Below are 17,477 nucleotides of genomic sequence, written 5' to 3' on the forward strand. Positions count from 1 at the left end.
AATGCTGCTATTTGTCAAATTATGCCCTAGCCCCATAGCTGGTCCTCAGAAGGTGTTCAGTAAATGAGCTGGCTGTGATTCAGAAGGGGGCAGGCAAATTATGACATCAGACAATTCATCTCGATCCCTTAAAAAGATCGGTTCTTCCATTTCTAGTTTTCCTTCTTCTCTCCCTCCCCCAACACCTCTTTCTTGCTCTCCTGCCCTGTCCTCAACCTGGCATTCATTTCTAGTGGTAGCACAGAACTGCTTAGACCAAAACTAAGGTGGTCACTTATTTCTCAGGCTCAATACACTGAAGGAATGAAAACTGTTACAAAAGCTAAATCGAAAGCAAATTAAATCGACAAGCTGTCACCTGGCTTGAAATGAGAAAGGAACCCAGAAAATTAACTTTTTTTTTTTTAAAGAATTTATTTATTTGACAGAGAGAGAGAGAGCGAGAAAGATTACAAGTAGGCATAGAGGCAGGCAGAGAGAGAGGGGGAAGCAGGCTCCCTGCTTAGCAGAGAGCCTGATGCGGGACTTGATCCCGGAACCCTGAGATCATGACCTGAGCCGAAGACAGAGGCTTAACCCACTGAGCCTCCCAGGTGCCCCTGAAAATTAACTTTCTTTTTTTTTTTTTTTTTTTTTGAAAATTAACACTCATCAGAGACAAACTTTTTCCCTTTAAAAATGGAATAACACTAAGTATGAGATCCAGTGAGAAACGGGGGGTTGCAGTTTTCAAACGGTAACACGTTTCATCTGCTTTGGTGCATGTGGTCACAATGATTTAGCAGAGAACTTCATTATTTATAAACCAAGGGTTTGACACAGGAAATTTGAGCTAAAAACTGAGGCAATGGTACAAAAAAGAAAATTGGACTCTTACTCTACAGGGCAATGCACTGCTTTGGCAGAAAGAATATGCAGATACCAAAATTCAAGTGCACCTTCCACGTTCTCCCCAGGAATCAGTTCCAAGTAATGTAGTAAGAGTGTGAAAGAAGGGGGCAATTCAAAGTTTTAGCAAAGTTTTCTTCTTTTTTTTTTTTTTAAGATATTTATTTGAGAGAGAGAGATCATGAGGGGGGAGGGGCAGGAGGTGGCGGGTGGTGGGGGAAGGGGAAAGGGAGAGGGGCAAGCAGACTCTACACTGAGTTTGGAGCCCCTCATAGCGCTTGATCTCACAACCTGAGATCAGCACCTGAGGTCGAAGCAAGAGTCAGACACTCAACCGACTGAGCCACCTGGGCTCCCCTTTAGCAAAGTTTTCTAGACTAGCATCAAATCCACCAACGACGGGGGTTTTGTGAGGTTGTATTTTTGTTTGTTTTTTAAGAAGTTACGACCTTCCCCCACCAAAACAAGACTGGTACAGAATACCTTCAAGCATGCTTGGGGAACGCCAGGGAAAAGCGTGTCCACTCAGAAATTCTTCTATCTTCATAAAGATACTTCTACCATTAATTCTTTTGATTTACTTTATTCTTTTAGGAAACTATCTTAAAACTAAACTTTGCAAGTACAAAATGTTATGTAATGGTTAGTAGGAGATGATTTACTTGTCATTCATTTTAAGTGAGAACTTTGCAATGGAAAGGAGGGTATCATCTTACTCATCTCTTCCTACCTGCCGTTTTTGACTCATGGCTTAATATTGATTTAGAACTTAAAAAAAAAGTACTGAAGTACCTTAGTCATTTAAAATCTTTAACTTGCCACTTCACAATACACAAAAATTGGGAACTGATGATAAAACATATACAGACCCAAAAAAAAAAAAAAAAGAGCCACACCAGCTTTAATTTATAAATGAGGTTAGGCAATTATGTATTCAAAATTAAAGTATCATTTTGATGTTATAGAGGCAACCCAGATTCTGTTTTTTGCCCAGGAAATAGATAATTTTTTAATGTGTAGTTTTCCCTTCATTTTTTACTTCTTATAAATACAATTTCAAACACAAGCAGAAATAGAAGAGTATAATTAACTCACATGTAAATAACACCCAGCTTCATCAATCAACTCACGGCCAATCTGATTTTATCTGTACCCCATTCCCTCCTCCCACCTCTTGATTATTCTAAAGTAAACCTCAACTATTAAATAATTTCACCAGTAAATATTTCAAGTATCTCTAATAGATGCTCTTGGTTTAAACAATGACAATATCATAACCAGACATAAATAACATCAATAATTCCTTGATACCATCATGTGTCCAGTCATTGTGCCTATTTCCTTGGTTGTCTCTTGAGAGTTATTGTTTGGACAATTTGTGTTGGAACAGGGATAAAATATGGTCCATATACTGAAACTGGTTAATGTCTCTCTTTTGTTATTTTGGTTTTCTCTCCCTCTCTTTTCTTTCTTCTAATTTTTGGTTGGAAAAAAACAAGTCTCTCCCACGATGTCATTTTTTTTTTTTTTAGAGGTGTAAAGAGAAATGGCAGGAGGAGGGGCAGAGGGAGAAGGAGAGAGGGAATCTTAAATAGACTCCACACTCAGCACAGAGCCCAATATGGGGCTGGATCTCATGACCCTGAGATCATGACCTGAGCAGAAATCCAGAGTGGGACACTCAACCAAATGGGCCATCTAAGTACTTCTCCCATGGCGTCATTTAAAATGCTCCCCCCGTGCCCAGTATTTCCTCTAACCTGGCGGTTAGAACTAGAAGCCTGATCAGATTCAGGCTCGAATTTTTAAGCATACCTCCCAGATGGTGTGGCGTGCTTCCAGCAGGAGGCACGAAATGTCTGCTTTTCTTTCTGGGGACCAGCCACTGAAGCTTGAAGTACCCTGAGTCCAGGCAAACTTTACTTATGCAAACTCAATCTTCAGATCTGACACTGTATTTCTTAACAATGCATCAACATCTTTTTTGATTTGTTTTCACATGAGATATCACTGCTTATTTTCTTTCTGTTACTTCTCTTTCCAAGTGGAGCAGTTACAAATTCATATTCATGCATTTTCATTAATTTCCTTTATTTCACTTTTTTTCTTTTCGTCACTCCACTCTTCCAGGTAAAAACTGGTCCAGTATAGTGACAATCATAAACATGGCCAGAACCTGCCATTCTGCCAGCAACTAGTGGCTGCTTTAAAATCTAGGGCTGTTTTGTCACCATGATAAATTTCACCTTGATTAGGTAGCAGATTGACCGTTAGCTCCAGAAAGGTTTAGCCAGAATGAGGTAAAGAGTGACTTGAGAACTTTTTCAAAACAACAGATCCCTTCATCTGTGTCTACTTCAGCAGCAATGCTAAGGGGAATTCTGCCTCTGATCAAGAGTCAACAACGCCTTTCTTAAGATAAACAATGGTGATGGGTTTTTGATCTAGCTGATAACGTTCTGCCACGGGCACTGAAAGAGATTCTCACTAAGAGTTTTTCTTGTTCCATCTTCAGTAAAGAGAGCCCTCAGTGTAGGTTTTCTGAGCAGATTCATCTGTTGTTGTTACCCCAGCATTAGAATAAGTCTGCTCATGATCTCAAGGTCCTGGGACTGAGCCCCATGTCGTGCTCTCTGCTCAGCAGGGAGCCTGCTTCCTCCTCTCTCTATCTGCCTGCCTCTCTGCCTACTTGTGATCTCTCTCCATCCAAAAAATAAATAAAATCTTAAAAAAAGAAAAAAAAAAGAATAAGCCTGCACCCAGCCCATGGTACCAAACTTCGCAGTTACTATAGTTAACACTAATTCACATGTTACTTTTCAAAGACTTTTTTGTTCTGTTCTATATGCAAACTTCATTATCAAACATTTTAATGCCAATTTGAAAGACATTATTACACCATCTGATGAAACAGTCTCTTGCATGTAGTAAGCACTCAAATATTACTGAGTAATGAATATATAAACAAAATGGGTGCTCATTAAGTAAACCTTCAACAGAGCTTCAGTGAGTTTGACAGATTATAATCTATGAGCCAGAGACCTTACGTGCTGTGTTCCACAGAGTTCTGCAGTTGGTCAGCCTTGGCTTGGGGCTTTAAATCTTCTCACTGGGCCCCTTTATCTATGGATCTGTCTCTCACGGACACCTTGATCTACATCTTGGGACCGGATCTCTTGCCAGACTTTATACTCTTGCTTCTAATTCCTCCTAGACATCTCTACTTGGGTTTCCAACAAGCATTTCAAACTCCACCTATTCAAAGCTAAATTAATCACCTTCCATCCATGTATTTCTACCTGGTGAATGACTCCACATCTGAGACTTACCCTTATTCATTCCTAATGTCCACTAAGTTGCCAGCTCCTGCTGGTTATGCTTCCTATCCATGTCTTATAGCTGTCCCTCTCTCTATATCCATCCCCATGGATTCCAACTGAACCCAGTTTCCATTGATCTCTCTCTTAGACAACTTTAACAGTCTCTTAATAGCTTTCTACACCCTTGTCTCCTCTTATGCTCAAACACCCCCTGGCCCCCAGCTCCTTAAACCCACTGCCACCAAATCAGATCTTATTTCTCTCTGCTTAGAACCCTTCATGGGAAACCTCATCCTCTCCTAATCTAGAAGTAATGTGACCATGTCATTTATCTTTAACCCAGGACCCTTTCAGAGTGAAAGGTGGCACTGTTCTTAGTTACACAGGTACAGCAGTCAAAACGGAGACCATCCCAGGCAAATCTTCACAGAAGACCCTCCCACAGCTCTGGTCGCACTGCCCCCCTGCTCCCCAACCTCCAAAACCAACCCCCTACTTTCAGTTGCTGGAACCTGTCACTGCTCTCTCACCTCTGTGTGTCTATACAAACCCTCCTAAATTATCCACTCTGCTTGGCACATTTCCATTTATCATTGAAACTTGCTTTAAACATCCTCTCCCCTGAGAAGCCTTCTCTAAAACCTTTGGGCTGATCTGATTACAAACTCCCGCGTGCCAACACCGTGCCTTGGACTTGTTCCCATGGTAGGATCTGGGCCCCTTGCCCCGCACACATGGGGTGCTATATCTGCCCCCCACTCCCACTGCTCCTGTGAGCTCCCTCTGGAGAGTATCTAAGTCTTGTCCATTGTTATCTCCTCAGCATCTGTGGCGAATCACAGGTCTGTACCCAGCAGGAATGTCCCATGTTGTTTCTCAGTCATGCCTTACGTTTTAACAAAAACTGTTTGCCTTAGCTGCTATTTCAGCATAACTAATGAAAGATACAAAAAGGAGAGGAAGAAATGAGAAGTAGTCAGTAGCTCCTAACACCCGCCCTGTATATCACAGATCACTGCCACATTTGAGCACTTTCTTTTTTAAGGAGAGCTTTGGAATTATAGAATCTGAGCTAGCAGCAGAATTCCTATAGGAAGCCATGAAAAGAAAATAGGCATGGAGCTAAGCCAGCAGCACATCTGTCATTGTTCACCAAATTCTTGAAGCTTCTAGTGTAAAATAAATCCAATGTCAAAATAAAACAAACCTGCTGAGTACTCATGGGGTCCCAGGCAGGGGCAGGGAGAATGACAGGAATCTTGCTACCATGACAAGAGGAACATGGAGATGGGAATCCCACTAGCATACTTTCACACAGCACCCTACAAATTTGGGTGGCAAAGCACCACACATTTTCACATCTGGCCTTCAAAACCACAGCCTCCAATGGACCCTGAGGCTCAAGCAACATTTCTGGAACTTTGGCCATCCCTCTGGGATCCCAGGCCAACGCTCCTTTGGCAGCCTGGGAGCACTGGGCAGGTCTGACTTCAGAGTGCTTTCTTATGCAAAGCCCTTCAGCTTCCAAGATAAGGACGAGAGCGCGCCAAACTTTCCCTGAGCCAACCTGTCATTTTATGGCTGGGGGTCACCCCGAGTGGCTGCCGGGGACATTCTCACAATGCTAGGCCCCAGCTGTAGCAGGTGCATGGTAGGGCTGCATTCCCTCATGTCACACACACACACACACACACACACACACACACACACAGGCAGCTCTCACGTCCTCTGCGTTTGACAAGGGAGCTGCGGTCTAAAGCGGCAGCAGCATGCAAGCTCTTACTGAGCCCCAGCCTCGGAGTCAGACTGACAAGACAGTGCTCCCACTGACAGAGAACAGATCCGAGGTTCTAAAATATATCCCACGCCTAGATGCTTATGGCTTCTGAAATGTCAACACTAAAAATCTCCTTCTCATGGATAAAACGTCAGTTTCAGCAGCTTTTAAAATACACAGGCACACCTCCGAGGGGTAGAACACTAAGATATTATTAATCGCTATCACTCTGGGGTGAATTAGTCTGTGAATTCACTGTCTTCCTTGTGAGCAACTGTTCCTAGAGAGAAGAGATCACTGGGTATCTTACTGGAACTAAGAGACAGTTAAAGGCAGGGAGCAAGAAGGACTAACATAAAGAGGAGGTGGGAGTACGAGAGAGGAACTCAGCCAGCCTCACAATTTTACCCAGGGTCCACTCTAAAAAGAACAGCATTGCAATGACCTGGTAAGAACTCACCCCTAGTAATATTTGGCATTCCTTTCTTATCACTAACGCTAATCAATTAATGTAATGACAACATCCACAAGGATTCCAGTCCCAGTGTTCTAGTGTTTCTAGTGTTACAATTAAGGAAGACAGAACCTGGATATAGTTTAGTCCTTGAGAGGTGACATCACTTTTAAAAAAAGGAAGTCACAGAATGACTATGGCACAATGACATGTGGTCTGCTGTGCACGGCCTCACTCCATCGGTCCTGTGTAACTTAATGCAGAAAGGTAGTTCAGCACACTGAGAATCTCACGCACTCCTTGCTCTGCCTCTTCTTTCATGGAGGGGTTTACCTCTACTGTGGTTTTGCCCATGCTATGAGAATGTTCTAGCAACAGTGTTCTGTAACCGCATTATATTTTATTTGAGCTATCAATAGACTCCTCTTTCTCGATCTTCTATGTACAAGATACCAGGCAAAACAAAAATGTCTTTGAGCTGACCAAGCCATCATCTAGAGAGCTTTTTCAGGTTCAAGTATCCCACATATATGCTAACTTCAATATCGGAGCAAAAGATATGATGCAACAATTGGGAAAGATGGAAAAATTAAACATTAACATTAAAACAATTCTCCCACGTGAACAGCAGTCAGCAAAGAGAAGAGAAAACCAATTTTCAAAAGTGTCACCAATCTGCAAAATGCCAACACCAAAAGGACAAACCATTAAGCCACAGTTTAAAAGTCTTCACAGGATTTTAGTGGTAGAGTGGCTTTTAATAACTAACCCTCCCACCACAAACAATTAAAACCTCTAGAAATATATTTTAAAACACTTAGTTGAAAACACTGGAGAGCATCCAAAAGAGGACAGAAATTGGAGGGAATCTGACATTCAAAAGAAGGAAAATGCACTGGTCAAGATCCATATTTATAGGCCATCTCCCAAGGTTATTCTCCAGGCTGCATAGGTCGAGTGAAAAGAATTCAAGCAGAAAACTACAGTTTTACTGGCTTGAAGAGTGAAATGACAAAATTCAGGACTAACAGATGACAGGAAATTGAGCAGAGAAATCCTGGAAAAGATGTGGCCACAGAGAGAAGAATCCCCAAATCTATAAACTCTGCCAATCTGTGCATACTCAAGAGAGACTCAGAGAAGTCCACCAAAAGCAGTAACTAGAAGGCTGAGAGAAAGGAGGTGAGATGTCTGCTCTCTCTCACTGCAGGAGAGAGAGTTTAGAGGCCAAGTTCCACGAAGTGAAAAGGACTTAAAACACCTTAGGCTTTCCACTGAAACCCCAACTTGGTTAGACCTTGTGAGTGAATAGTATGTCTCAGGATTATGGAATCTGTCCAAGAACTAAGGGGGGAAATTAAAAAAAAAAAAAAAAATCCCACTCTCAAAAGCCTTCACAATTTTCAGGTGATAGCCAGTAATTTAGCTGCCTGCTGGAAAAAAAAAGAAAAGAACAAAGGAGAAAAACCACATGCTTATGTCAATGATAAAGAAAAAGGCCTTGCCAAAATTTAACAGTCACTCTTGGTTTAAAAAGACAGAAAGAAAAAAAGAAAGAAAGAAAGAAAAGCAAAACCAAACCTATCAGAAAACCAGGCCTTGAAAGAACTTCCTTGATTGTGATGAAAAGTATATACACAAAGTGCACATAACTAACATCATACTTACAAAGAAAGACTAAATTCCTTCCTCCTAAAACTAGTTATGAGACAAGGAGGTCTGTCCTCAAGGCCTCTGGGCACAATAAAGCAGGAAAAGGAAATAAAAGTCATAAACATTAGAAAAGAAAAAAAAATTGTCTTATTCATAGATAACATGATTATTTACAGAGAAAATCCTAAGATAGGTACAAAAAAAAAAGAGAGAGAGAGAGAGAGAAAGAGAAACCTACTAGAACTAGTAAGTGAAATTTTTTAAGGTCATAGGATGCAAAGTCAAGCAAAAACTTCATCTCTATATACTGTTACCAATTTCCAAAATAAAAATGTTTAAATACCATGTATACCAGCATCAAGAGCTTAAAATACTTAGAAATATATTTTTAAATATGTGCAAAATCTCTGTATTGAAAATTATATAGAATTTCTAATATTGATATGGATGAGAGACATTAGAGACCATCAGTGAACGGAGGAATATACCCAGTTTATGGACTTGAAGATGTTCACAACTGTTAAGATGTCAGCTCTCCTCAAATCGATGAATAGATTAAATACAACTTTAATTCTAAATTCAGTAGGCTTTTCTGTGGAGACTGATAAGCTGATTCTAAAATTGACATCAGAATTTAAAATACTGAAGATAGCTAAAATAACCTCCAAACAAACAAAATGCATCTGGAGGACTCGCACTATTTAGCCTTAAGACTTACTATAAAGCAACAGCAATGAAGATGGTGTGGTATTGGCGTAATGATAGATCAGTAGATCAATAGAACAAAATAGTTTATAAATAGGTCCACAGTAGAGTCAACTGATTGGTGACAAAGGTGCCAAGAAAAAAGAAAGTCTTCGAGAAATGGCAGGGAGTAGGAGAACTGGATTGTAGTACAGGGAAAAGAAATCCCAACCCCTCCACTCACAAATATTAATTTAAGAAGGAACAAAGACCTAAATGTAACACAGATCTAAACGTAAAATCCTGTAATCTTCTAAGAGAAAACAGGACAATATTATTGTGCCCCTATGACAGATTTCTTACAGAGGATACAAAATGTATAAGCTATGAAAGAGGAGATTGATAAACAGGACTCCAGAGAAATTTAAAACTTCTGCTCAAAGACACCACTAGGAAAGTGAAAAGGCAAGCCACACACTAGGAGAATGTATTCACAATACCAATTTCTGACAAAGGATGCTTCTCTAGAAAACAAACAACTATAAATCAGTAATAGAAAGACAAACCAAATTTCAGAAAACAAAAAGACCTTAGCTGGTACTTGGGAAGAAAAGGATCACATGCAAAAGTACTCAACCCAGGGAAATGCAAATGAAAACCACAAGATACTGTTTTATACCCATTAGACTGTCTGACGTTAAAGAGAATGACCATACCAAGTGTTGGTGAGGAAATGGAATAATCGGAACGCTCATACACTCCTGGTGGGAGTATAAAAATATAAAGACGTTAGAAAAACATTTGTGAGTTTCTTATGAAGTTGAACATGTATTTCCTTTATTACCCAGCAACTCCAGGACTATGTATCTACCCAAGAGGAGAGAAAGGGCACATCGACAAAAATGTATGAACAACCATGCGTATAGCAGCAATGTTCCTAATGACTCCAAATGTCCATCAGGAAGAGAATGGGTAGGTCATGGAATGGGATGCTAACACACACAAGGACACAGGAGCGTCTCACAGAAATTATGCTGAGTGCAAGAAATCAGACACAAGAGAGAACATACTATGTAGTTCCATTTACGTGAGCTTCTGGGATAGACCAAACTAATCTACGGTGAAAAAAATAAAACATCCCATTTATTGCCTCTGGCAGCAGGAGACTGACTGGGAAAGGACACAAGGGAACTTCCAGAGTGGTGGAAATGTTCTTTATCTTGGATCACCGGTGCTGGGGATGTGGCTGCATGCATTTGCCAAAACTCAAATTCCTCCCTTCCAATCTGTTCATTTCACTGTATATACATTTTACCTCAATTAAAAAAAAATTAGGGAGTGGGAGGTGGGGGTAGCACCAGGGAGAGAGGACTAGAATCCCTTACAGGGCAGAATGAGATAAAGATTGTAAGAAAGAGACTATGATCCTTAGATTTTTTTTTAATCATTTTTTAAATTTATTCTCAGCATAACAGTATTCATTGTTTTTGTACCACACCCAGTGCTCCATGCAATCCATGCCCTCTCTAATACCCACCACCTGGTTCCCCCAACCTCCCACCCCCCACCTTAGATTTTTTAACACATCCAGGGCAAAGTGAAAAGTTGGCCCCCAAACCAAAAATCTGTAATACAATTTGATAGACATGAACAAGAAGAGGCAAGAACCCATTCAGCTAAGATGTTGATGAAGAAAATAAAATTCAGTGAATATGTCAAACAAATCATGAGATCGCCAGATTTAGCAAATATACGTAATCTGGCAATCCAAACCAACAGATCATTACAAACAAAATACGAGCCAACCTAACATAAAACCATTTTTAAAGCTTCTTTTACAAAATGCTCTTTTTATAAACTTCCAGGTCAGAAACTCCTACTGACAGCGACTATGATTACACTTATACCAGAAACCACCCAAACTCGTCCTTACCTTCAGTGAAGCTCCCCGTTAGGGTTATTACCACAAACACCTTCCCTTCTGGCTCCAGATCCACCTAGAAGGAGAAAAGAATCATGTGTTATATTCTAACTTTGAAGTCCTTTTTGTGGGACCTCAAATAATTCTTTACAAAGAGGTCTACATGTGCAAAATCACAGCATCGATCAGACTTAAGACTTTCATTCAACAGCAGAGGGGTAAGAAACGCGTGAAAGCACACGAAACTGTAAAGGCGGAAAAGCGAATCTAAGGGAAATCGTTCTTCCAATGTTTCCACTTGTCTTGAATTTTAGTCTCTTCCATTTTGGCTCTTTGTGATATTATTGAGAAGTACCTGTAAGCTTGGACACTGTTTCTGAAATAACCCTATCTTATGTCAGATAATAACATAAGAAATAACCCTATCTTATTTTATTAAACCACATGGCAGGAAGGGGCTCCTGGGTGGCTCAGTCAGTTAAGCATCGGACTCTTGATTTCAGCTCAGGTCATGCTCTCAGGGTTGTGGGGTTCAGCCCATTGGGCTCTGCGCTCAGCAGGAAGTCTGCTTGAGATTCTCTCTCTCTCCTCTCTCTCTCTTTCCTGCTGCCCCTCTCTGCTTCTCTCTCTCTCTCTCTCAAATAAGTAAATCTTTAAAAAAAAAAATAATAACCACTTGACAGATGTATGAAATAGAGAAACAATGGCAACATGAGAGGTAATGAACAAATGTGGCACAGTCAACTGCAACCTTTCCTTTTAGGAAGTGAAAAGTATGAGAAGAGTACAGTCTCCATCTCTACCGTTTTCACTTGAGTGTAATTAATCTTCAGCAAGCGCAGGGAAGGCAATTCAGGAGCTCTGCAACCACGACTCTTGCCTGTTCATCCCTTAAAGCTCTCATCTATGCACTCAGATAGGGAGACATCCACTCTGCCAACTCAGCAGCTTGCCGTCTCCGGGCTCCGTCCTGTCCTGGTGCAACACGCCATTCTGGATTCGGGCAGCACCCGCTCTGATCTCACTAGCCCAGGCACACAGGCTCTGCCCTCTTCATGTTGGGTGCTAACCTCGAACTATCCAAGAACACCTCTGAGCCTTGGATTGTGACGTTCTTTTGGACCCAAATACATCAATTTACAATTGTCAAAATCTTGTTGGATTCAGCCCATGGCTCCATGTCTGCCTTGACCTATCCTCAAAGAGAGAGGTCCAGAGGAGCTGAGTACAGACACAACTGGTCATTTTTGGTAGAATATTATACTTAAAGAAGTTGCAAATCACAACTATGCTCAAACTAAATGAGGACATGGCCTAACTGAGGCATCTGGTTCTAGACTCTGAGCAAGGTCCTTAAACCACTCCGAGCTTCACGCTTCTCATCCAAAAGTCTGTGACGTCGCCATTCAGCAATTCTGACCTGGCTTCTACCAAATGAGCTCAAAGAGCCCTGACAATACTATTTACTGTTTTGACTGTACCCCTAGGTGACAAAGACTAGGGAAAAAATGCACTGACCTTCCCCTAGCTTACCACCACATATTTTTTTTTAAGATTTTATTTATTTATTTGATAGACAGAGATCACAAGTAGGCAGAGAGGCAAGCAGAGAGAAAGGAGGAAGTAGGCTCCCTGCTGAGCAGAGAGCCCGATGCAGGGCTCGATCCCAAGACCCTGGGATCATGACCTGAGCCAAAGGCAGAGGCTTTAACCCACTGAGCCACCCAGGTGCCCCCCCCTTTAATTTTTAAAGATTACCACCACATATTTTTAATGTCACACCCTGATTACAGACTTTTTCAAAATAAAAGATGCCTGCTTTGTTCTGACTCAGAAAGCTTTACCTGTACAATAGCCTATTCTTATAAGCCCCCCATCCCTCGCACAAAATCTGCTTCCAAGGCGTTACCACACTGTCCATCACCAAGCATTCAAATCGGCTACTTACATCACCACGACCACTAAGTTAACAATATCCCCTAAACTGTCTGAATACCCCTTGTGAACCTTTACGGAACAGTTCTGAAAATAGAGCTCTCTGGAGAGATGACTAAACAGGATGTCAGTCTCTAATTGTCTCCACTCACTGCCTTGACTTGTTTCAAGTCAAAAATATGTTATTTTTAAAAAGCCACTCCCTCATCTTCAATATAAAGGCTTGGCAGAGAGCACACACAGGCACACACATTCATCCTCACAACACAAGCGGCTGCTGGCACAGAAGGAGCCACTACCAGCCTCCAGACAAACAGACAACTCCGTCCCGCCTCGGAGATGCCCTGGCCCAGGGCCAGCCCGGAAACTCCCTCCAATACTGGCCCTCCGGCCCAAAAGCAGGCCACGCCCTCACCCTGCCCCTGCCCCACACGTGGCCAGAGCTGCTCTGACACCAGAGATCCCACTAGCAGAATCCAAACCTCCCTTAAGTGGAACAGGTTTGCCTCCTCAGGCTTGACCAGTGCCACCATCACCATGGACAAGCCAGACTCAAACACCAGCTTCAAGCCTATGCCACCTACACCCGACCTTCGAAGACGGTTTTACAAACAGCGGGTTTGACATTAGTGTGACATGAAAACAAACAGAGCTGGGTTGCACACAACCGGGATTCTGGAAGAGTAAACATGCATGTGTCACGTAGTAAGGAAAAGTGTTATGTCATGAAACTTCTGCTTGCGGTTTCATATGCATTTTGAGGGTGTACTGGGTTTTAGTAAAAATGCATTCCTGTGTTACAGAGAAACAGTTTGGAAAACGGCCTTCCAGATCCCCTTTTCCATTTACTCAGCTCTGATGGGCTGCCGATATCTATTCGTAGTGACTGCTTAGACCCCCTCCCCACGACTGCGTGTCAGCCAACTTGCTACCTCTGCAGCAGGCCTCATTCGTTCCTCCAGTGCATAGAAAGATTTCTCTCTAAAAGCGGAAGTGTAGCAACCAATAATTTCCATGCACTGATCCTACTCTCTCCCCTACTGGTGGATGTTCTCTCTCCAGCTAGAACATCCATTCCAGCCTCCAGGAATTGTACTTCGGGCTCTTATTCCAGAACTACCCTTCCCTTGTAGGTAGTCCCACTGATTCAGCTGGGATTCTGCCCTCAGCTCCACAGGCCACATGACCCAGGTCTTGTCAATCAGAGCACTGAATTCCTCCAGCCACGATGACTGGCCTAGAGAGGACACATGCCCTCTACACGGTCATCTAAGTAATCCTTGCTCTCTTCCCCCAGTCACTGACTTGGGTTTGGGCACAAAATCCAAGTGGGTCCAATTAGGAATCCTGGACCTAAAAGACAGAGACAAGATCTTACATCTGCTGAATTTCGATCTAGAAGGACATAAACTTGGGAGTATCCAGTTCCCTTCCTGCCGGGCTGGAGAAGGAAGCCAGGTAAGAAGAGAAAGCAGAGAGACAGAAAGAGACCAGATCTTGATATCACTTAAACCCTGAGATCAAGCCTTGCTTGATTCTTCTGGACTTTTCAGTTATTTGAGCCTATAAATTCCTTTCGGTTTGGCCAGTTTGAGTCAGGTGTTCTATCATTAACATCCAAAGACTTATCCAAATTGGCAGCCAAAGTGCATTCGTCAAATATTTAAAAAACAGTTACACTTCCCTCTATACTTTCTAACATCTATGCTACCATGTACACCCTGACCCTCTGCCTCCCTCTGGCACTGAAGCAGCCCATTGCAACCCTTGGCAAGTGCCATTGTCAAATCCAAAGCATATCTGTTTTCATCTCCACTGCTCTCTGCAGCTCTGATCCTCGACAGCTTCCTTGTTTATGAATTTCTTTGCTTCCAGGACACTCTCTACCCCTCTTCCCACACTCTTCTCTTTCTCTCTCAGGCTTCTTTCCAGCATCTCTCTCTTTCCTCTCCCCACCACCCCCTCCCTCAGGTTGCCTTTAAATCTTGTGAAGTCCTCTTTTTCTTCCATTGGAAGATTCAGCCTTGTGATTTTAGCACCAACTTGAGATTCTCTGGGGTAGGAGTAGGAGTAAGAAACAAACATATGGGAACTCCCGAGAAAGGGTACAGGTTAAAGACAGGGGCAGGGTCGTATTCATTTCCTAAGTCTCCAGCACAGACCTATATATGCACCTTTTCTGGAAAGTCTCCACCCCCTTGTCCCACTGAGACAAGTCCAATTCAATATATCAACATGCCCAGAATCCAAATTCTCATTGTATACTCCCTTAATTGAAACCCCACAGTCCTGACTCCACCAGGGACCCGGCAGACTAGACTCCTACCCACATATATCTAATTCTACCTGATCCCATCAAACCCACTTTCTGTGCCTCTCCTAAAGCTGCCTCTTCCTCCCTACTCCTACTGCCCTGCCTCACCTGGCCACCTGCAATGGCCTTCTAGCTATTTCCTGTCTCCAGAGTCACCCTCCCCCACCTGCTACCAATGACAGGTTTCAAACTCCTTAGCCTGGCACATAGCCCTGCATGCTGTGTCCCCACCATGCCAAACACATATACAACCTGTACCCCAACCTCTTCAAATTATTTGTAGATTCTTGAGGGAGGCTTTTTTCTTTTCTTTTCTTTTTTTATTTAATCTAAGAGATCAACAAAACATGTTTACAGTCAGATAGCATACTGGGGCATATATTCAAAATTGTGAAAAATACACATTACCTGTCTGACACTTATTGCCTAGGGACTGGGGGCAGGTAATCTTTCTGCCTAGAAAACCCTTTCCTCTCTTTAATTGTCAAACTCCTATTTATCAATCAAGATGCCACTCAGGTGATGGACATTAAGGAGGGCACGTGATGCAATGAGCACTGGCTGGTATATAAGACGGATGAATCACTGACCTCTGTCTGAAACCAATGATACATTATATGTTAATTAATTGAATTTAAACTAAAAATGGACAAGCATGCTTTCTGTAACAGACACTCAGGGAGGAACTCTAACTCATACTAACCCTTCTCTCCTACAGACCACTTCGGTGGGTCAGTACGGTAACTCCTGGGCCCTGGTCAGTAAGCAAGAAACTTTTTAAAAATGACATTCTAATGCACAAACAGGTAAATGGGAAAAACTCAGAGACAACAAATGGTGTTGTAACCACCGGAGGTCCACATGCAAAACAACTTCAACTCTGACATTGTAACCTACAACAAAAATTAACTCAAAATGCATCACAGACCTAAATGAGAAACTTAAAATTTAATAGCTCAAGAAAAATACATAAGGGAAAATTTGGGGCACTCTGATTTAGTTCGACAAATTTTTCTAGATACAAAACCAAAAGCGCAATCCATGAAAGAAAACAATAAATTGGACTTCACCAAAATTAAAGTTTCTGCTCTTTGAAAGACACAGTCAAGAGTATGAAAGATGAGTCACAGTTTAGGAGAAAATAGCTGGAAATCATATATCTGATAAAATACCAGTATCCAGGATAAAGAACTTGCAAAACTCAGTAATAAGAAAACAAGCAATCCAACTTTTCAAAAACGGATTTCATCATTTCACATTTCCCCAAGGATATACAGATGGCAAATAGGTACAAAAAATACAAACTCAACATCATTACTCATTGGAGAAATGGAAATTAAAACCACAATGCAACAATAACATATACCTGCTGGGACGGCTAAATTGAGAAGTCCAACCATACTGTTTATACAAATATGGAACAACTGGAATCCTTACACACTGATGGGACTGTAAAATGGTACCACTACTTTGCAAACAGCTGGACATTTTCTTAAAAAGTTGCACGTACGCCCCCCATTTGACCCAGCTATTCCCCTCCAGGTAATTACCCAAGAATCAAGACCTCATGTGTCCACACAAAGATATGTACACAAATGCTCCCAGGAGCTTTTAAAAAATGTGGTAAAGCCACACACTGGAATAGTATTCAACAATAACAAGAATGAACTGTTGATGCACGCAACAGCATGGGAGATACTGAATGAGAGACACCAAACAGATGGAGAGGGTGGTTGGGTGATGCACATTGGGGAGGGTATGTGATACGGTAAGTGCTGTGAAGTGTGTAAGACCGATGAATCACAGACCTGTACCCCTGGGGCAAATAATACATTATACATTAATAAAAAATAATAAATAAATAAAAATTAGAAAAAAAAAAAGAAACCAAACAGAGAACATTCTGTCTAGAAAAGGCAAACTAATCAGTATTGACAGAAGATTCATCAGTGGTTGCCTGGGGGTGGGAGTAAGGAAAACAGGACACGCAGTAGAGCGGGATTACCCAAAGGAGAGTGACCAATTAAATGGAGAAAGAATATTCTTTTTAACTAGTGGTGCTAGGACAACTGGATATCTATATTCTAAGGAATGAAGGCGGCCCCCTACATTTTACTATATGGAAACATGGACTCCAAGTGGATCACAGACCCGATGCAAGAGCTAAAACTATAAAAATCTTACAAGAAAGCACAGGATTAAATTTTCCTGACCTTGGGTTAGGTGATGGTTTCTTAGGTATGACATCCAAGTATAGGATATGAACAAGCGACAAAAAAAAAAATTAAAAATTAAAAACAAATCAAAATCAAGGAAGATTCTACACCTCAATGCCCAGATACCCTTTTCAAAATGCCGCTCTCATCAACTATCCCCCAGCAAAACCTCCGCTGGCTTCCCAGTGCCTTCAGAATAAAATTCAAGCTGCTCCACCTAGCTTTCTGGGCCACCTGGGTTCTCTTTTTACTGCCTCCCCACTAATTTACCCAAACCTCTTTTTCAAGCTTCCATCCTTTAAACCTGCTCTTCTG

General features: G+C 41.8%; 1 protein-coding gene across 1 annotated transcript in view; it reads right to left on the minus strand.

Annotated features, from left to right (window-relative positions):
- The window catches only part of PRKCH (protein kinase C eta), a 225,851-nt gene that overhangs the window by 148,409 nt on the left and 59,965 nt on the right, over positions 1 to 17,477 (minus strand). Inside the window, exon 2 of the mRNA XM_032875251.1 lies at positions 10,710 to 10,773. Coding sequence (XP_032731142.1) covers positions 10,710 to 10,773 — 64 coding nt within the window. The remainder of the gene's footprint in view (positions 1 to 10,709; positions 10,774 to 17,477) is intronic.

This window comes from Lontra canadensis, unplaced genomic scaffold, assembly GCF_010015895.1.
Source record: "Lontra canadensis isolate GAN:19392208 unplaced genomic scaffold, GSC_riverotter_1.0 scaffold55, whole genome shotgun sequence".
NCBI classification, from domain to species: Eukaryota; Metazoa; Chordata; class Mammalia; order Carnivora; family Mustelidae; genus Lontra; species Lontra canadensis.